This window comes from Octopus sinensis, linkage group LG25, assembly GCF_006345805.1.
Source record: "Octopus sinensis linkage group LG25, ASM634580v1, whole genome shotgun sequence".
Lineage (NCBI taxonomy): Eukaryota > Metazoa > Mollusca > Cephalopoda > Octopoda > Octopodidae > Octopus > Octopus sinensis.
In genome coordinates, this window is record NC_043021.1 from 20146869 (window position 1) to 20163472 (window position 16604).

The following is a 16604-nucleotide window of genomic DNA, read 5'->3' on the forward strand; positions in this document are numbered from 1 at the left end:
AAGTATAAGGAACTCCCTAATTTTGGGGGCTTAAAATTTGGAAAAAAGGTTTTGTAAGGGATTATAACACTATCCACATATAAAAAAAAACCTACCATATTTTTTAAACCTAATTTTTGACAAGAGTGGATAAACCTAAAGTGATTTTAATTACTGTATTTTAACGTGTATAAAGAACCCCCTAATTTTGGGGGCTTAAAATTTGGAAAAAAGGTTTTGTAAGGGATTATAACACTATCCATATATAAAAAAAACTACCATATTTTTTAAACCTAATTTTTGACAAAAAAAGGATTCCTTCTACACGTTAAAATACGGTAAGTCTATAGTTAATTGTTTTGAAGACCAAGGCTTAACATGTAGCATTAACTTCTCAGCATTCAAAATATTCTGCCATATTTAATGCGTATTTATCCACATTGTTTTGACTTAATCATGAATTATCCAGTAACTTTGAGATTTTGATATCTCTTTAACTCTTTTACTTGTTTCAGTCATTTGACTGCAGCCACGCTGGAGCACCGCCTTTAATCGAGCAACTCGACCCCGAGACTTATCCTTTTGTAAGCCCAGTACTTATTCTATCAGTCCCTTTTGCCGAACCGCTAAGTAAAGGGGACATAAACACACCAGCATCTGTTGTCAAGCAATGCTAGGGGAACAAACACAGACACACATATATATATATATACATATATACGACAGGCTTCTTTCAGTTTCCGTCTACCAAATCCACTCACAAGGCATTGGTCGGCCCAGGGCTATAGCAGAAGACACTTGCCCAAGATGCCACGCAGTGGGACTGAACCCGGAACCATGTGGTTGGTTAGCAAGCTACTTACCACACAGCCACTCCTGCGCCTATATATATATATATATATATTCTTTTCTTTTTTCTTTTTACTTGTTTCAGTCAATCAACTGCACCCATGCTGGAGCACAGCCTTTAGTCGAGCAAATCGACCCCAGAGCTTATTCTTTGTAAGCCTAGTACTTATTCTATCGCTCTTTTTGCCAAACTGCTAAGTTACTGGGACATAAACACACCAGCATTGGTTGTCAAGCGATGTTGGGGGACAAACACAGACACAGACACATATATATACGACGAGCTTCTTTCAGTTTCCGTCTATCAAATCCACTCACAAGGCTTTGGTCGGCCCGAGATTATAGTAGAAGACACTTGCCCAAGGTGTCACGTAGTGGGACTGAACCCATGACGATGTGATTGGTAAGCAAGCTACTTACCACACAGCCACTCCTGCGCCTAAAGATATATATTATATATATAATAACTGATGAAGGAAACAAAAGATAGATTTGACAATAGTCTTTACTGTACTGAATAAAGATATGTCTTCCATTTCCTTCGTCAGTTATTATTATCTCAACTAACACTGCGTAATTCCAGAAATAGATCCAGAGGAAATATACCCCAACCATTGATGACACCAGATAGCCCAAACTGTGAATGTGCTTTACTCAACTCACTAATTGACATATACACATTAGTCCAAAAAATTACATATATATATATATATATATCTTTTTTTCTTTTTTTTACTTGTTTCAGTCATCCAACTGCACCTATGCTGGAGCACAGCCTTTAGTCGAGCAAATCGGCCCCAGGACTTATTCTTTGTAAGCCCAGTACTTATTCTATCGATCTTTTTTGCCAATCCGCTAAGTAACAGGGACATAAACACACCAGCATCGGTTGTCAAGCAATGCTAGGGGGATAAACACAGACACACAAACACACACACACATATATATATATATACATATATACAACAGGCTTCTTTCAGTTTCCGTCTACCAAATCCACTCACAAGGCTATAGTAGAAGACACTTGTCCAAGGTGCCACGCAGTGGGACTGAACCCAGAACCATGTGGTTGGTAAACAAGCTACTTACCACACAGCCACTCCTGCGCATATATATGCATATGTAACTTTCTGTGTGTGTTTGCCCCTCACCACCACTTGACAACTGGTATTGGTGTATTTACACCCCCCATAACTTAGCAGTTCAGCAAAAGCAACTGATAAAAAAAGTACTTGGCTTAAAATAAACAAGTAATGGGTTCGATTCATTTGACTAAAAAGTCTTCAAGGTGGTGCCCCAGCATGGCCACAGTCTTATGACTGAAACAAGTGACAGAAATGATAAAAGTAAACAAAAGCAACAGCAGTGGATTTCTGCATACTTGTACATCATCAGCAGCAAGTATCTGCTATATTACTGCATGCTTAGACAAAGTAAGCCTGTAGTACCGAAAGGTAATCAAAAGGCAGCGAGCTGGCAGAAACGTTAGCACGCCGGGCGAAATGCTTTGCGTTATTGCGTCTGCTGTTATGTTCTGAGTTCAAATTCCGCCGAGGTCGACTTTGCCTTTCATCCTTTCGGGGTCGATAAATTAAAGTACCAGTTACGCACTGGGGTCGATGTAATCGACTTAATACCTATGTCTGTCCTTGTTTGTCCCCTCTATGTTTAGCCCTTTGTGGGTAATAAAGAAATAGGTAATCTGTAAGTGCCAGTCTTTTGACAGGTAACTTTGCATGATAGTTTTAATATATGTGAATATTTGAGACTTTAGATGGACAGACAGACAGACAGACGTGTGTGTGTGTGTGTGTGTGTGTGTGTGTGTAGTTGAAAAGGGGTTAAGAATCCATGCCAATTAAAGGTTATGGGTGAAAAGTAAAAGTGGAAACAGCACAAAAATATGTTTAAAGATTACTTTTACTTTTTCTATTGAAATCAGACAGGATATAAAACCCAGATTTAGGGAATGGAGGAGATAAAATCCAGGCCTGGATTAGATTTACTCCATTCCCTAAATTTGCGTTTTTATTCATATACACAATAACCCTAGTTGCTAACCATGAACATTATTCAGTTTATCGAACTTGGCAAAAATTTACAAAAATTTTCTGTCAGTAAACCACTATTGTTCCTGAAAGTTGTTTTTTAATATCTTCTATGGACTGCTCAAATCTTACATCCAACACCTTGATCCTTAGATCTTACCGTTACATATTACTATATATATATATATATAGATAAATAGATACAGAGAGAAAGAAAGAGAGAGATGAACTTAAAAGACTCAACTGTTTAGCTTCTAAATTACATTGACAGCTGACTGTTTGCTCAGAAGCATTACTGTGTGATGAACGGTATTGGGGTCTTGACGATCCAGGGTTTGAGGGAAAAGAACTGAAAAAAAGATAAAATGACAGTACATATATATATATATATATATATATATATAGATAGATAGATATATATTATATAAAGTTAATCCAAACATGAAAACACAAACAGGAAACACAACAACGCGAGAGCATGGAACAAATATAGTATTATTGGACGCTCAGGAAAGGAGGAAAGAAGGGAGGGTTTAATGTTTCGAGCAGAGCTCTTCGTCGGAAACATAGGAGGAGGAAAGATCCAAAGAAGGGAAGACAGAGGGAAAAAAATCGCCAACAGTACACACACACGCATATATATATATATATATATATATATATACTATGGAGATGTACTTGCATAGCAAGTGATTTGATCTGAGATCGTGTGCTGAAACGAAAACAATTGCAGCGTGGAAGGTGTTTGTAAGCCATTTAAGAAACACACAAAAGCCGTTCGATTCACTTCAACATTTAAGTTTAATTTGTCAAAATATTTTCGTTGCTTTAAGACCGCGACCTGTTCGCTGACAAAAATCCGTGATGCATCTCAAATTGACAAATTAAACTTAAATGTTGAAGTGAATCGAATGACTTTTGTGTGTTTCTTAAATGGCTTACAAACACCTTCCACGCTGCAATTGTTTATATATATATATATATATATTATATATATATATATATATATATATATATACACATATAAATATATATATAAATACATGCACACACACATGCAAATGAGTACAAATAAGCTAAGAGAAAAACTGGATATAAATAAGAGAAGACAGGCGTAGATAATATAGATGATGACTGCTGCAAATGAAAATGCTGATCACTCCCAAGTTAATGGAAGCTGTAGAAGAGGGAAATCAAGGAATCATTCATACGATGATGATGATCATCATCATCATTTACAACTATCATGTGACATCCAGACAAGGGTACACACACACACACACACACAATAGGTTTCCTTCAGTTTCTGTCTTCCAAATCCATTCACAAGGCTTTAGTCAGCTGAGGGGCTATAATAAAAGACACTTGCCCAAGGTGCCACTCAGTGGGACTGAACCCAAGCCCACTTGGTTTGGAACTACATCACACACCCATGCCAGCCTGGACATATGCCACACTGCATCTATCTGTATGCAAGTGTATACATGTTGTGCATGCAATTTTTTTTTCAGTGGTATGAAACCTTGGGCCATACCAAGCAGATGGTTCTTACACCATTTTGCATATAGTCATAGACAGCGATTTAGCTTACACCTGGCCTTGTTCCAGACACACAGGTATTGACACATCACAAAGACAACAAAGCATTAACATCTATTACTCCTGTAATGGGACCTGATACAAGTTTTCTCACTTGTCTATGACGTCTGGGTGTTTTAAACACAAGGTGAATTCAGGAGAATATATTCTCTTACGCCTACACTTGCAGCCTGCCCACAAACTGCGAAAACACATACCTAATGTATGTGTGTTCAATATTATTGTTATAGATAGATATATAGGCGCAGGAGTGGCTGTGTGGTAAGTAGCTTGCTTACCAACCACATGGTTCCGGGTCCAGTCCCACTGTGTGGCACCTTCGGCAAGTGTCTTCTGCTATAGCCCCGGGCCGACCAAAGCCTTGTGAGTGGATTTGGTAGACGGAAACTGAAAGAAGCCCATTGTGTGTGTATGTGTATATATATGTGTGCGTGTATGTTTGTGTGTCTGTGTTTGTCCCCATAGCATTGCTTGACAACCGATGCTGGTGTGTTTATGTCCCCATCACTTAGCGGTTCGGCAAAACAGACCGATAGAATAAGTACTGAGCTTACAAAGAATAAGTCCCAGGGTCGAGTTGCTCGACTAAAGGCGGTGCTCCAGCATGGCCGCAGTCAAATGACTGAAACAAGTAAAAGAGTAAAAGAGAAAGAGTAAAGAGTATGTATGTATATATGTATGTATATATATATTCATCATCATCGTTTAACGTCCGCTTTCCATACTGGCATGGATTGGATGGTTTGAGTATATATTGAGAGAGATAGAAGTGGAGGCTTGTAATAATTCAGGTGATAATGGTGGCTAATTAAGTTGATTGGTAGCATTAGGATAGCAGCAATAACAAAGTTGTCTCACCTGCTTGAAGTGGTGGAACTTGAGTTTTGATCAGCCCACAGGAAGAAATCACAGGTGTTGCTGTTGCATTTATAAAACTGTCGACCTGAAATAACAATCAGAGGTATTGCAATTAAATCAACTAAAAGTACAATGTTGTTAATTGCTTAATTAAGACTAAAGGAAATAAAAACAAACTAAAATAACATCAGCCAATTCATCATCATCATTATCATCATCGTTTAGCGTCCGCTTTCCATGCTGGCATGGGTTGGACGGTTCAACTGAGGTCTGGGAAGCCAGAAGGCTGCACCAGGCCCAGTCTGATTTGGCAATGTTTCTACGGCTGGATGCCCTTCCTAACGCCAACCACTACATGAGTGTAGCGGGTGCTTTTTATATACCACTGGCACAGGTGCCAGACGAGGCTAGCAACGGCCATGATCGGATGGTGCTTTTTATGTGCCAACAGTTTCAAATTTTGACACAAGGCCAGCAATGTCGGGGGTGGGAGTAAGTCAGTTAGATTGATCCCAGTGTTCACCTGCTACTTAATCAACCTCAAAAGGATGAAAGGTAAAGTGGACTGTGGTGGGATTTGAACTCAGAACATAAAGACAGACGAAAATGCCACAAAGAATTCTGCCCAGTGTGCTTACGATTCTGCCAGCTCACCTTGAGGTAATTTTATCATCGTCACCATCATCATCGTCATCATCATCAACAAGTGGGTAACAGTGGTAAAAATGGTCAAGGAAGATGGAACTACTTTAACCCTTGAGCATTCAAATAATTCCTATTTCTTTATTGCCCACAAGGGGCTAAACACAGAGGGGACAAACAGGGACAGACAAATGGATTAAGTCGATTACATCGACCCCAGTGCATAACTGGTACTTAATTTATCAACCCCGAAAGGATGAAAGGCAAAGTCGACCTCGGCAGAATTTGAACTCAGAACGTAATGGCAGACGAAATACCTATTTCTTTACTACCCACAAGGGGCTAAACACAGAGGGGACAAACAGGGACAGACAAACGGATTAAGTCGATTACATCGACCCCAGTGCATAACTGCTACTTAATTTATCAACCCCGAAAGGATGAAAGGCAAAGTCGACCTCGGCAGAATTTGAACTCAGAACGTAATGGCAGACGAAATACCTATTTCTTTACTACCCACAAGGGGCTAAACACAGAGGGGACAAACAGGGACAGACAAACGGATTAAGTCGATTACATCGACCCCAGTGCATAACTGCTACTTAATTTATCAACCCCGAAAGGATGAAAGGCAAAGTCGACCTCGGCAGAATTTGAACTCAGAACGTAATGGCAGACGAAATACCTATTTCTTTACTACCCACAAGGGGCTAAACACAGAGGGGACAAACAGGGACAGACAAACGGATTAAGTCGATTACATCGACCCCAGTGCATAACTGCTACTTAATTTATCAACCCCGAAAGGATGAAAGGCAAAGTCGACCTCGGCGGAATTTGAACTCAGAACGTAAAGACAGACGAAATACCGCTAAGCATTTCGCCCGGCATGCTAACGGTTCTGCCAGCTCACAGCCTTCCAGAACATTCAGATAATTCTATTAAATGCAATACTTATGCATTCACATTATTTTGAATTAATCCTACATTATCTTGCAGCTTCGAAATTTTGAATGACATTTGTATGAACTACCAGATCTGGGCAGTTTGTACACAAACTTCACTGAAGCTCCGGCGTCTGGCGATGGACTTGGTAAACACCCACAAAGTTATCAACCACCTCACCAACAACAACACTGAACACCTTTTTGATCTCCATGTGTCCAACACACGTGGACATGCCTACAAAGTCAGAAAACAGCACAGCTCCCATGACTTTCGGAAACATTTTTTCACGCTCAGAGTTGCTGAAGCATGGAACAAACTGCCTGCGTCAGTTGTTGACTGCCATGACACTGCATCCTTTAAGGCCCTCATGCTTTCCGAAATCCGCCGAAACTACACCTGATTATATACTCATACACATATGTGTATGTCATGACTCATGCACTGTTCTTTTCCTGACACTTGTACATTACCCTATGTACTATACATACATTTTAGATGAGTTGTAGTGCACCTGAGCACTGTACACAATGTTTTATTATTATTATTATTAAAACAGAACTGGATATGGCTGGTTTAAACGCTAAAGGGTTAAAATGCAGATACGTTTCTGAGTCTATGGATCAAATACAAAAGTCAGCTTGGTGTCTGCCGTAAACAAGACCACCAACCACCAAAGACTGCAATATCCATCGTCCACTGCACAAATTAACAAGGGACACGTGCAAATCTTAGGTAGAGGGGATCCGTTCAATGAATATCTTAACCCTTTTGTTACCAACCCGGCTGAAACCGGCTCTGGTTCTGTAGTACAAATGTCTTGTTTTCATAAGTTTTGAATTAAAATCTTCCACCAAACCTTAGTCACAATTTATGTTCCTAACACTAGCTGAATGATAACTAAGTTATTTTACTAAATTCTTTGTTATATTTAAAATTAATTGAAAGAAACACAGAGCATCTCAACAGAAATATGGCAACAAAAAAGTTAAAATATATAATAGAGAAACAATTCTTAACCCTTTCAATACCAACCCAGCTGAAACTGCCTCTGGCTCTGGGTACAAATGTCTTGTTTTCATAAGTTTTGAATTAAAATCTTCCACCAAACCTTAGTCACAATTTATGTTCCTAACACTAGCTGAATGATAACTAAGTTATTTTACTAAATTCTTTGATATATTTTAAATAATTGAAAGAAACACAGAGCATCTCAAAATATATTCAGTAATGAAAGGGTTAAAGTCTCTACTTGATACTAGCACAGCCAGCAATAAGGCTCCTTCTGATAGGACCCTATGGAGGAAGTGCCAGAGTACTCTACTCCCAAGACACTTCCAGGAATAGTGAGCAGAAGAGATGGATGGATGGAAATGTTTCTGAAACAACCAAGGCAAATCGCAACGACGCAAGAGCCAAAAATCAAGTCATCCACAGCAAGAAGGGACATAACTCAATCTAAACTAAATATCACAAAGCATTCATCATCATCATCGTTTAACGTCTGCTTTCCATGCTGGCATGGGTTGGACGATTTGACTGAGGTCTGGTGAACCTGATGGCTGCACCAGGCTCCAGTCTGATCTGGCAGAGTTTCTACAGCTGGATGCCCTTCCTAACGCCAACCACTCCGAGAGTGTAGTGGGTGCTTTTACATGCCACAGGCACGAGGGCCAGTTAAGCGGTACTGGCAACGACCACACTCAAATGGTATTTTTTACATGCCACCTGCACAGGAGTCAGTCCAGTGGCACTGACTCCGACCTTGCTCGAATGCTTTGTTCACGAGCCACTGGCACAAGTGCCAGTGAGGTGACGCTGGTAACGATCCCGCTCAAATGGTGCTTTTTACATGCCCACCAGCACGGAAGCCAGACAGCATTGTTTGATACAATATATTTCTTTACTACCCAGAAGGGGCTAAACACAGAGGGGACAAACAAGGACAGACAAAGGGATTAAGTCAACTACATCGACTCCAGTGCGTAACTGGTACTTAATTTATCGACCCCGAAAGGATGAAAGGCAAAGTCGACCTCGGCGGATTTGAACTCGGAATGTAATGGCAGACGAAATATGGCTACGCATTTCGCCCGGTGCTAACGTTTCTGCCAGCTCGCCGCCTTTTTGTTTGATACAATAATTTCGTTTACATGATGATAAGCGTACATAAACGCGCACGTGCGCAGGGCTGCACACACACACACACACACACACCACACAAACACACACACACAAACACACACACACACACACACACTAGTATACTGGTTCCATAAAAAATTGTTGCATTTTAAAAGAAACAACCTGAAACTGGGTCTTAATAAATACACTGACATAATAAACATTCCACATATTTGGCGACTGTGAGCTTGCTTCCCAACCACATGGTTTCAGGTTCAGTCCCGCTGCATGGTACCTTGGAGAAGTGCCTTCTACTACAGCCCCAGACCAACTTGTAAGTGGATTTGGCAGACAAAAACGAAAAGAAGCTCATCATATGTGTGTGTGTGTTTGTGTTTTTTACATGGTGTGATAGTTGGTTATGAGTACCTATTTCTTTATTACCCACAAGGGGCTAAACACAGAGGGGACAAACAAGGACAGACAAACGGATTAAGTCGATTACATCGACTCCAGTGCGTAACTGGTACTTATTTAATCGACCCTGAAAGGATGAAAGGCAAAGTCGACCTCGGCGGAATCTGAACTCAGAACGTAACGACAGACGAAATACCGCTAAGCATTTCGCCCAGCGCGCTAACGGTTCTGCCAGCTCACCGCTGGTTATGAGTACCACCTTTATGTAAGCAGCGTTCTTTGTTTCCAATCTTCTGTGAAAACATGTCTGGCCATACGGGAGGATTAACAACAAGAAGGGCATCTGGCAAAACAAAATCTGCCTTAACATATTCCATCTGATCCAAGCAAGCATAGAAAAGTGGACATTAAAACGATGACAATGATGATGATGATTACAAGTTCAATCCCTGGCCTTGCTCTTTGAGATCAAGAGAGAATATGAACTGAAATGCTGTTCTCAATAACCACATGCAAGAATAAGGAAAACCAAAGGAAATATTTCTTTTTACCAATAATCAATGTAGCATGTATTTCATACACATATAAATGTAAACATTATGAATCTTTACCTTTTGACCTACAGATTTTTAAAATAATTTTTTGTAACTAAACACTTTCAAACTGTCATATAAAACATCTTTTCCAGCATACAAGACAATATAATATTTAGTGTAAACATGTAATAATGTGTAATAATGCCAGAAAATATTGTAGACAACTATTTTTAAATTTTGAAAATGAGAAGAAAATACAGACCAACTTTGACCAATAATTACCTGTATTAGGTCCCTCTTTGCGTACGGTCAATAAGATAGCATCTACATTACAGCCACAAACAATAGTCGTGGCATCAGACCGGTCCCCATCTCTATTATTCAAGGCTGTTCTAGGTCGAGATTGTACATTCAACATGCCAGGCTTCTTCATCTGGGGTTCACCTCTCTTTGACTGCCAGCTGCCACTAGTTATGTTCCTGTTTGTTCTTTGTGACTGAAATGAATTTCGGTTGTTCCCTAAGGAGTTGTTGGACCCTTCACTTCCATAGCCACTGTCACCATGTGTCGAAGGGGTTCTATTGTTGAGTGAAGATGACGTTTGACGGTTTTGGGAAGCTGAAAGAAATTAGAATTATTTCAAACATTGAAAAAGTTCTACTGTGAGGTGTGGACAATAACAGAAACACTACAAGAGATAAACATTTGAACTGTTCTGTGGTATAGAAGTGAAGTGTGGATAATAACAGGACACTAACAGAAGAGATTAACCCCTTAACCCTTTAGCATTTAAACTGGCCATCATCATCATCATCGTCGTTTAGCGTCCGTTTTCCATGCTAGCATGGGTTAGACGGTTCTACTGGGGTCTGTGAGGCCAGAAGGCTTCATCAGGCCCAGTCAAATCTGGCAGTGTTTCTACGGCTGGATGCCCTTCCTAACGCCAACCACTCCGTGAGTGTAGTGGGTGCTTTTTACGTGCCACCCGCACAGGTGCCAGACAGAGCTGGCAAACGGCCACGAACGGATGGTGCTTTTTATGTGCCACCGACACGAGGGCCAGGCGAGGCTGGCAACGGACACGAAACGGGGCAGTGCTGGCAACGGTTGCGAAACGGAAGGTTCTCTTACATGCCACCAGCACTGGTAACACATCTGCAATTTCCATTGATCGATTTCCATTCTGATCCATATCCGACCAAAAGTATTCTGCCTCTTTTATGTCCAAACTGGTCAGATCTGGTCTCTCACACCAACCCTACAATATCGTCTTAAAAATTAATAGCTACCTCATCAAAATCTCATAACTACAAGATGATGCATGATTAGTTCAAAACAATGTGGATGAAGAAGCATTAATTTTGGCAGAATAATGCGAACACTAAAGGGTTAATGGATTATCCCGAGTTTACTCGTGCATCGCCAAATGTATCTTTTTAGAACCAGACGAGTATACTCAGTCAAAATTAACTTTTAATTTTAGCACTCAAACGAGTTTCTTTGTTTTGGGTTGTTTCATTTTTGAGCAATCACGAATTTACTCGCATTGTTGTACGCCTGGCAGCACATATTCTCTCTCTCTTTACTCATTTACTTGTTTCAGTCATTTGACTGCGGCCATGCTGGAGCACCGCCTTTAGTCGAGCAAATCGACCCCGAGACTTATTCTTTGTAAGCCCAGTACTTACTCTATCGGTCTCTTTTGCCGAACTGCTAAGTGACGGGGACGTAAACACGCCAGCATCGGTTGTCAAGCAATGCTAGGTAGACAAACACAAACGCACACACACACACACATATATATATATATATATATATATACATATATACGACAGGCTTCTTTCAGTTTCCGTCTACCAAATCCACTCACAAGGCATTGGTCAGCCCGGGGCTATAGCAGAAGACACTTGCCCAAGGTGCCACGCAGTGGGACTGAACCCGGAACCATGTGGTTGGTTAGCAAGCTACTTACCACACAGCCACTCCTGGTGCCATTTCAAAGAATTTATGCGCCTGAGTTTTGAACTTTTACTTCAGTGCATTCTCACATTCAGGAGGAGGTTGATGTCATTTTAGAACCGTCTTGTTTTGATTCTTAATTATTTATACAAATAAGAGAATTAATTACGCATTTTTTTTTTCTCAAAATGGATGAAGATATATTCAGTGATCACGAAAGAGATTTTTTTATTTCACAATCTGGAAAGCTCTGGGGATGAATTAGACACGTCTAGTTCAGACTCTGACAATTTTTCAGAAGACGACAAAGAAGATAATCAGATAGATGCACGTGCATGGCACGAAATCAATTGCTCGTCCGATTCGAAGAGAAAGCAGATACATGTGTGATGTCTGCAAGATAACTTTGTGTGTAACTCCTTGTTTTAAAAATTATCATTCTAAATAAACTATCTCATTTAAAAAAAAAAATTTTCTTTGATTTAAAAGCAATACATCTTATAAATAAATCAAAAATGGTTAAGTTATATGTATTTTTTTCAATGTTAGAGTTAACTCGTTTAAATCCAAATAAGTAAAAGTACATTTTAATTTCGATAATAAAAGATAAAAGAAACAAGATAAAAAAAAATCTGTTTTGTAATTAACACAGTGTATATAATTAAAAAAGGAAATTAAAAAATATGCTCTGAAATGAAACGCCATGTCAAAATAATCGATCCCTTAAGGGGTTAAGACTGGATATCACTATCCTTTGTGCTTAACACTTGGAATTTATTTCCTACAACGAATGAATAATACAAGGTTAATTACAAGAGAGCAGGCATTCTTATATGATAGCATTTTTATGTCCAAAAGATTAATTTTTGATTAGAAATATAACAGGTTACTTGTTTGAACCACACGAAACATCTTTATATATAAAAGTGAAGTTGTGTGTCTGTCTCCTACGATTTAGATTCCTAAATATTCCCACATTTTGCGGTGCAGTTTAACCAAAAGCGGGTATCTTATAGTCGTGATTCATATCGAGCCCTTCTGGGTATTAGCGCGCGTCTACGATGAGTCTACGATTTAAAAAAAAATTTACCATAATTTTTTTCCATTTTAATGCATTTTTTCTAAAAATGTCTACGATGAGTCAGCGATTTAAAAAAAAATTTACCATCATTTTCTTTTCCATTTTTAATGCATTTTTTTTCTATTTTTTGGCTATAACTCTCTAAAAATGCTTATATAGTTATTTCCCTTACAAACCCGAGCAACGCCGGGCGATACTGCTAGTAGAATATAAAAAAAAGCTACAGAGCCATATTGTGTTAAGGAAAATTAGAGAGAGACCACATGGTTCTGGGTTCAGTCTTGCTGCGTGACACTTCAGATAAGGGACTTCTACTACAGCCCCAGGCTGCCCAAAGTTTTGTGGGTGGATTTAGTAGATGGAAATTAAAAGAAGCCAGTCATGTGATAGTTGTAAAGGTGTGTCACCATAATGCAAGTGGTGTTTTTCCTTTCCAATCTTCCATGAAAACATGTCAGGTCATAAGGAAATATTCACCTTACTTGGAAATAGGTAGAGGTTGTCAACAGGAAGGGCACCCAGCTGTAGAAATTCCACCTCAACAAATTCCTTCTGACCCATGCAAGTATGGAAAAGGGGACGTTGAAACAACATTGACGATGATGATGATGACACAGGGATCTATGTAGACAGGGATTATTGGATGTGATGAAACCGATGCTGGTGTGTTTATGTCCCCGTCACTTAGCGGTTCGGCAAAACAGACCGATAGAATAAGTACTGGGCTTACAAAGAATAAGTCCCGGGGTCGAGTTGCTCGATTAAAGGCGGTGCTCCAGCATGGCCGCAGTCAAATGACTGAAACAAATAAAAGAATTACATTTGACAGATTAATTTGGGTCTTAAAGGATTAAGGATAATGAACAGAGAATAGAACTTACAATGAATGTCTAAAGCTTCCATCAGAAAAGTATCACAGCCTCCAATACATCCGACGTACCTACAGAAAATAGAAAAATGGGAAAAACTGTTAAACTACTGCGTGGCACCTTGGGCAGGTGTCTTCTATTATAGCCTCGGACCAACCAAAGCCTTGTGAGTGGATTTGGTAGCCAGAAACTGAAAGAAGCCCATCGTATATATGTGTGTGTGTGTGTGTGTGTGAGTGTATATATTTGTGTGTCTGTGTTTGTCCCCCCCAACATCGTTTAACAACCGATGCTGGTGTGCTTATGTCCCCATAACTTAGCAGTTCGGCAAAAGGGACCGATAGAATAAGTAGTAGGCTTACAAAAAAATAAGTCCTGGGGTTGATTTGCTCGACTAAAGGCGGTGCTCCAGCATGGCCGCAGTCAAATGACTGAAACAAGTAAAAGAGAGTACTGATGAGGCCATGTGTGTAAAACTGTGAGATAGTGAAGCAAATAAACAAGGACAGCATGGTAAACCGCAGAGCATAGGAAACTGTCATGTAGTATGTCGTGAGTGTGTGTGTGGATCTTTTCGGTTTGAACGGCAATTTTTAACATAATTTCTATGTAACTAAAAAATTTTAAACTTTGTATACTGGTAGAATGTGTTTAAGAAACTTCTTTTTCTCTTGGCTTTATTGAGAAAATTCTATAGTTTGTAAGATATTTGTTGGTTTTTTTTCTTCAATTTCTGCAATTTCAACCAATCAATGACGTCTATTGAGGTAAAAAAAAACATTCTGTGCCATATGAATATGTCCCTCGTTTAAGAAACAAATTGGGTTTATTTACATTTGTGAAGAAAAAAAGATACCCTTCCCCCCACCCCTAAACCTAACCCTAACCCTAAAAGAGATTGAAATGCAATAGATCGATTCTAGGGTCATAATTATGGGTGACAATTTCATATGTCACTGCTAGAAAAAACTGCCGTGTGTGTGTGTACATACACACATATACATACACCCAATGCAAACTTTGGAGAGAAGTGGCAGTGGTAACACAGGTAAGTGGCAGTGGTAACACAGGTAGATTAACAGAGAAAGTAGTTTGTGTATGTGGGCAATGCACAGGAAAAATAAACATCAAGGACATATCATCATCATCATCATCATCATTTAGCGTCCGCTTTCCATGCTAGCATGGGTTGGACGGTTCAACTGGGGTCTGGGAAGCCAGGAGGCTGCACCAGGTCCAGTCTGATCTGGCAATGTTTCTACGGCTGGATGCCCTTCCTAACGCCAACCACTCCGTGAGTGTAGTGGGTGCTTTTTACGTGCCAGACGAGGCTGGCAAACGGCCATGATCGGATGGTGCTTTTTACGTGCCACCGGCACGGGGGGCCAGGCGAGGCTAGCAAACAGCCATGATCGGATGGTGCCTTTTACGTGCCACCGGCATGGGGGCCAGACGAGGCTGGCAACGGCCACGAATGGATGGTGCTTTTTATGCCCAGAAAGCTCCCTGAGAGGCTGTAAATAGTGCTTGTTACCAAGGTGACCAAATTAGCAGTGGAGGAGGAAGTTCTGAAAGTATGGTTGCTAGAATAAGAAAAGGATAAAATTCAGAGAGCTGTTACCTTCGTTGTTAACAAATGGCCTCTCTCTGAGTGAAAGGTAGATTGTATGATGTTTGTGTATAAAAGGGCAACATGTCATGGTAGTGAAATCTAGGCCACAAATACAGAGGACAAGCAAAGACTGGAGAGGAGTGAAGCTAGTATGCTCTGCTGGATAGGGGCGGTAAGCTGGCAGAAACGTTAGCACGCCGGGCGAAATGCTTAGCGGTATTTTGTCTGCCGCTACGTTCTGAGTTCAAATTCTGCCGAGGTCGACTTTGCCTTTCATCCTTTCAGAGTCGATAAATTAAGTACCAGTTACGCACTGGGGTCGATATAATCGACTTAATCCATTTATCTGTCCTTGTTTGTCCCCTCTATGTTTAGCCCCATGTGGGTAATAAAGAAATAGGTATTTTGTCCTGCCGCTACGTTCTGAGTTCAAATTCCACCAAGGTCGACTTTGCCTTTCATCCTTTCGGGGTCGATAAATTAAGTACCAGTTACGCACTGGGGTCGATATAATCGACTTAATCCGTTTATCTGTCCTTGTTTGCCCTCTCTGTGTTTGGCCCCTTGTAGGTAGTAAAGAAATAAGTATGCTCTGCTGGATGATATATAATATCAATGTGCTTGTATGACAGAAAGCAAATGTGTTGAGAGAAAAGTTAGGCATAAGAGGAATCAGATGTAGCATGCGAGAGAGAAGACTACAACTACAATGGTTTGGCCATGAGATACGCATGGATGAGGATAATTGTATAAAGAAGTGCCAATTATTTCAAGTGGATGGAACTAGCAGAAGAGGAAGACCTAGGAAGGCATGGGATGAAGTAGTGAGGGCCAATCTCAAGATGTGGCGCCTTATGTAGAGGTCCTTGAGAAAGCCCAACCACTTCAGCAAAACTGGGTTCTGGAAGCGCTATGTATTATTGCACCCTCCACCAACACATTTCATTGACCCTTTAGCATTCAGGTAACTCTGTCAAATGTAATGCTTGCTTAATCAGATTGCTTTGAATTAATTATGTGTTACCTCATAGCTTTGAGATTTCAATGATGTGATCGGTTATTTTTAGAATAACATTGTAGTGTAAG

General features: G+C 40.1%; 1 protein-coding gene across 2 annotated transcripts in view; it reads right to left on the minus strand.

The window, feature by feature from the left end:
* Nucleotides 1–16604, minus strand: part of LOC115224247 (DNA topoisomerase 3-alpha) — a 70200-nt gene that overhangs the window by 3827 nt on the left and 49769 nt on the right. For both annotated transcript variants that reach the window (XM_029795050.2, XM_036513371.1), the window contains 4 exons: nt 13919–13977; nt 10280–10615; nt 5334–5418; nt 3121–3225 (listed from right to left, as the gene is read on the minus strand). In XM_029795050.2, coding sequence (XP_029650910.1) covers nt 3121–3225; nt 5334–5418; nt 10280–10615; nt 13919–13977 — 585 coding nt within the window. The remainder of the gene's footprint in view (nt 1–3120; nt 3226–5333; nt 5419–10279; nt 10616–13918; nt 13978–16604) is intronic.